Raw genomic sequence first — 5,597 nt, 5'->3', positions numbered from 1 at the left:
CACCCCTCCGGACCGTTCCTCAGGCGTTCTTGTCAACTGCTGGAAATGGCCCACCTTGATTCTCACTACAAAAGTTCCCATGTTCCCACCCTGTTCCCCCCGCTCTCCTGCTGGTAATATCTCACCTTAAGTGATCACCCTGGTTACAGTGTGTACGGTAACACCCACTGTTTCATGTTCTCTGTGTATATAAATCTCCCCACTGTATTGTCCACTGAATGCATGGGATGAAGTGAGCTCTAGCTCCCCTCAGATAGGTTAGCTAGGCTCTAAGGCGCCACAAGTCCTCCTGTTCTTTTCACTGGGGCGCAGTGGTGTTCCGAATGACATCACCGTGCTGCCCTGGCAGGGCCCGAGGACACCCAGTCTGGCATGGAGCCTACGTACGGCCACTGGGCACCAGAGCCCAAGGCTGGGGGGGCGGGACATAGCCGGGCCTGCGCGCCGAGGCGGATGCCTGGATGACGTCACGCAGTGCCCTCGGCAAGCGCAGCCTGACTGGCCCCCACCCCAGCCAAGGGGGCGGGGTGTGCGCACGTACGTACGTGCAGGAGGCGGGGCACGTCGTCCTCGCGTGGTTACGCCTACCGGCAGGTTGCGCCCGCCAGTGACTGAGGTGATCTGTCCGAGTCGCAGTCGCCGCCATGTTGTCCGTGGCCGCCCGCGCCGGCCCCTTGGCTCCGTACCTGTCGGCCGCGGCGCACGCCGTGCCGGGTCCGTTGAAGCCGCTGGTCCCGGGGCTGGTGGTGCAGGCCGAGAAGCTGCCGCTGGACCCGAAGCGGCTTGTGCTGTGCCGGGAATCGCTGAGCGGCCGAGCGCCCCGCGGAGGCCTCGTCGCCACCGCCAGCCTGAACGGTGGGGGCAGCCTGGGGTCGGGGCGCTGAGATGGAGCCGCAGGGTCGGGAGCGTTACTGGGGCCTGTGGGCCTCGCTGCCCTAGGGAGCAGCGCCCGGGTCGCTGTGGCGCATGGCGTCGGGGGTGGGAGGGAGCCCGGGAGGAGGCTCGCAATCCCAGTGAGACCCCCGCCCCCGTACGCCTCAGGTCACTGTGTGAGTGGGGACTGACCCAGGCCTGCGTTTGGCCCCTCTGCAGCCGGCCCCTCTGCAGCCGCACTTCAGGGTTGGCCTGGCCTTGGGAGTGACCTTGGGGGCTGGGGCTGCACTTCTCATGCTCGGGTTTCTCGTACAGCTCAGCTGTGAGTTACTGACTCTGAGCTGCACCCTAGGAAGTGTTTGTGTCTGTCCCTAGCGGACGAAGCCTTCTCAGCCCACATAGGGTCTGGTGCAGGGGTGCTGTAAATCTCCCCTGTGTGTGGGACTGAGGGACCCTGGGAAATGTGAACAGTTGGAGTGTTTCCATACTTGAGGAAGTAATTGACTCTAATCCAGTGCAAACTACGTGATCACAAGCAGTGATTTTAGACAAGAGTTTGTGCTTGACTCCTTCGTAGGTACTCCAGGCAGGATTTCACTTCACAGCTCCAGAATAGGGAGAGAACAGAAAACACTGCATGTAGCATGTTGATGGTACTTAATTGTTTTAACTACAAGTGAAGAACTACATCAGAGACCAAAAGTGAGGGGCTTCTTTATGGTTACAAAAACAATAGTTTTAATCTTACCAGGAGACTCATGCCATCAGCCTTATTGTTGTCCAGTTCATGCAGTGTTTTGCAATAGTATATGCAAGGGTACTGACAGAGTAGTTCCTTTCAATAGAATGTTTGTATAGTGGTGGACTTCACAGGACTTAGTTTTCAAACCTAGCAAAGTCGGGTCTCCATGAAAATTTTCCATGCAAAACTTCAGTATAACACTATCCATGTTCCAGTTTTTAAAACTGGAAGTATTTATTCCATTTTCCTATATAAAAGAAAAGTAACAGGCTTACACGTGTTAGTCCATAAACATGGGCATGCACAAGTATTGACCAGTTGACATGTTAAATGGCACTTGGTTTTGTCTATAGTGACTCGTGTCTTGTTTAACATTGGTTTGTGGACATTTCTCAAGATTTCCAAACATTAACCTAGTTTCTAGGGAAGATAAGGCAATGAGGATATAAGCCTGCACAAAATGGACAGAATAGTTTCTCTCTGTTTCCAGATTGCCTTTGCTTGATTTAGTTAATATTTTTATTGTAAATGGAACAGTTGCACTTAAAGTGGCCATTGAATGTGTGTGTTTGGGGGAGGCTCAAGTTCTGAGTGACCAACTTGACACTGTTTTGGCTTGATTTTTCAGAGGCACAGAGCACCTGCACCTCTTGGGTGAAAATCAACCTCAGCCTTGGTTTGAGACCAGAAATTGCACTCAGAATTAGCAGCTGCTTCTGAAAATTTTGGGCTTTAACTGATGTAATTGAGATACAAACATTGAAATCTACACTACAGTTTTCAGAGTTTAATTCCAGCATAAGAACCCCACTTAAAATCCTTAATTCAAATTGTCCTGTGTGCTGCTACATTGTACAGAAGCCATCAAAATCTTCCAATTCAGTGGCATGTAGTAATAGCCTTCACCGTGTGGTCTCACAGTTTACACAGATATTGGGAACTACTATACCTTGTGGAAAGATGCTTTTGTAGTGATCACAATTACACAAATATTTGAGGCTGACATTCTGCTGTAAAATTAATAACAGGATATGCATTTGATTAATACTTGCAGTGCAAGTAATAGGAAACAGTTTATACTCAATGCTATATGTGAGGGTTAATGCTAAATTACACTTCTCCATTGAAAAGATTAAATATCTTTTCAAATATTAACCTTTTTATGTTACCAATGGGAATTTCTAGAAAAACAAAAATTAAATATGCAATATAAGGCTAAATATTTCAGTACATAACAATCTTGGCAGGTAGCATTTTCAGCCTTTAAGTTGATATTTACTTTATTCTTTAACGGAGTATCAGTTTTTGTTAAGACAAATAGCCTTCACTTTTTCTGAAAAAAATGCCACGTAAGTTTGCATTGGTGCTGACCCAGTGGACCATTTTGGTATAATAATTGTGAAACTGGGAATCCAACCAATAAAGTTTGGCACTGGAGTGTGAATAGAAGACCTGAGGGAAACATCTTAAATTTGTGCAGTAATCCAGCAAACGCATGCATGCTTATTTTTACACTCTTGAGTGGTTCCATTGAAGTCAGAGTAAAGTACATGTATAAATAATTGCAGGTTCATGGTCTAAATGCTTTTTTTAAATCCATGTTTCTTAATCCCAGTGTTTCCAGGGAACTTTAAAATGAAAAAAAAAAATCACTAAGAATTTGTCAGTCTTCCCTCCCTGCTGCCCATGGTATTCTTCAGTGTAAAAAGTTAACATGTATAATAGGCTGCCATTTAACCTACCACTGTCTCTAAAAATCAAAATTGTTTGTTTTTTAAAGTTTTAAAATTGTGGTAAGCCATCGTTCATAAGCAGTCTTTCAGTAAGAAAAGTAAGGAAGGGAAGATTTAGCAAGGAAACAGATTTCAAGCTTTTAAGAGGATATAGAATTTTAAAATGTCCTTTACTATTACTGTATTTTAAGTTGTGCCAGGGCTCTTTAAATCATTACGTAGCTCAGTTGTGAACAGAATACAATCAGAGTTTTTCTTTTTAGATAGACTTGGCTTATAGTGTCAGAGATTGGTGGGTGGTTGCAGTCTCTTGATAGAAACTTGTTAAGTTTCCCAAATTGTCTTAGTTACAGCCCTGTTGTGGTAATTACTTTTTAACAATACGCAGTTATCAGATTTACTGTTAACAGAAAGTCTTATGGACCTCTTTCCAATTTCACCTTGAATTCCTCAAAACAAAACAGCATCATAGTAATATAGTACTAGGTCTTTATTATAAAGATGCTTGCAGTTAATAGTATTTACTTTTTTGTTGCAGCTCCAACTAGTGTTCGTTACGTCCACAATGATGTCACAGTACCTGACTTCTCTGACTACCGTCGCTCAGATGTGTTAGATAAAACAAAATCTTCTCAAGATAGCAGCGATGCTAGGAAAGCGTTTTCCTATCTTCTGACCGCAACAACATGTGTAGCCTCTGCATATGCTGCTAAGAATATTGTCACCCAGTTTGTTTCCAGCATGAGTGCTTCTGCTGATGTGTTGGCATTGTCAAAAATTGAGATCAAGTTGTCTGAAATTCCGGAAGGCAAGAATATGGCTTTCAAGTGGAGAGGGAAACCCCTTTTTGTGCGTCACAGAACCCAGAAGGAGATCAATCAGGAAGCTGAAGTACAATTGACTGAACTAAGAGATCCACAGCATGATTTAGACAGAGTAAAAAAACCAGAATGGGTTATACTGGTTGGTGTCTGTACTCATCTTGGTTGTGTACCCATTGCAAATGCTGGAGATTTTGGTGGTTATTATTGCCCTTGCCATGGGTCGCACTATGATGCATCTGGCAGAATTAGAAAAGGTCCTGCTCCAGCCAACCTTGAGGTTCCATATTACGAATTTGCTTCTGATGACTTAGTTGTTGTTGGTTAAATAGCTGGACATTTGTCTGCTTCATCTTTTGCTGTATGAACATTCTGGAAAAAGGATTAATATTCTGGTGTGGTATAAACCTAAACGATCCTAAAACATGTACCTAATTGTCTAAAATCACTCTTATTAAGTATGCTTTAATGCTTCCCAATAAAGAATCGAACTGAGTGATCTGTCATTTACTTGCTGTTAGTGTCTGATTACTGAAGAAATCTGATGGCATTACCTAATAAAGTTATGGATGCCCTGGTAATAAGTATGGGGTGATGTAGCATTGGAACAGAAAACTTAAGCCAGAATTTTCCATACTTAACCATAGCCATTTCAGTCCCACTCTCCAGAAAACCCTTGCATACTATGATAGGAAAATCTGACCTGGGAACAACTCAGTTGTTTTAGGGAACAGATAAAAACTAATCTCTAAGAGGCATACTTCTTTAAAAAAAAAAAAAAAAAATCCTACTCATCATTATAGACATGTTGTTTTAGTTTGAAATATCTTGCTTTCTACACCAGTATACATCAGTTTTGACTTTGATGGTAGATGGAGATAAACATTGATTAAACTGTTGATTTAAAAATAAAAACAAGTAATTCAAACATAGACTCCTGTATGTAGTTGTATGCCAGAAAAATTTCTAATCTCATTAACTTCTTCAATAGAAGCAGTTAACTAGCAAACAAAATAAAGTTTACTGATGGGAACTCAACTTTCTAAATACCAAAAAAAAAAGGCAGCATAGGCAAACTCTGACCAGCAAGTGTGATGATATTCATCTATTCATGCTTTAGAACTGCTAATATTTATATTTGTGCTTTCACACAATTTCAGTCCATAAAGTTAGATGAATCATTATAATGTGAGAGACACAGTCATAATCCTTTCCTTTTTAAAGCATGTGTATTTTGGAAGAGTTAGTCTGTCACTTAAATCTGAAAGTGTCCTCATTTTAACATTACCACAAAAGGAGATGCTGTTTCCAGTGGTGGCTTTTATATAATATACGCATAACACATAGGAAAATCTATGCTCGTGGCTTTAAGAACAGACTGCCATATCTGAGTACATAATTCTTCCATGTATGACTTATGTAACCTCA

General features: G+C 42.9%; 1 protein-coding gene across 1 annotated transcript; it reads left to right on the top strand.

Annotated features, from left to right (window-relative positions):
- Positions 1-622: 622 nt before the first annotated feature.
- Positions 623-4,675, top strand: UQCRFS1 (ubiquinol-cytochrome c reductase, Rieske iron-sulfur polypeptide 1). Its single transcript, XM_048816756.2, has 2 exons — positions 623-855; positions 3,887-4,675. The coding sequence occupies exons 1-2, from the start codon at positions 645-647 to the stop codon at positions 4,495-4,497; spliced, it is 822 nt and encodes a 273-aa protein (XP_048672713.2). The 5' UTR covers positions 623-644; the 3' UTR covers positions 4,498-4,675.
- The last annotated feature ends 922 nt before the right edge of the window (positions 4,676-5,597 follow it).

The sequence above is a fragment of the Caretta caretta genome, chromosome 12 (genome assembly GCF_965140235.1).
Source record: "Caretta caretta isolate rCarCar2 chromosome 12, rCarCar1.hap1, whole genome shotgun sequence".
In the NCBI taxonomy this organism is placed as follows: Eukaryota; Metazoa; Chordata; order Testudines; family Cheloniidae; genus Caretta; species Caretta caretta.
The sequence above is the reverse complement of the archived record's forward strand: the minus strand, read 5'-3'. Positions and strand labels throughout refer to the sequence as shown.

Bases quoted from the DNA above. Each gene is read 5' to 3' on its own strand.
- UQCRFS1 (XM_048816756.2), top strand. From the start codon at position 645: ATGTTGTCCGTGGCCGCCCGCGCCGGCCCCTTGGCTCCGTACCTGTCG. The intron at 856-3,886 runs GTGGGGGCAGCC...TTTTTGTTGCAG, and splicing joins CGCCACCGCCAGCCTGAACG to CTCCAACTAGTGTTCGTTAC.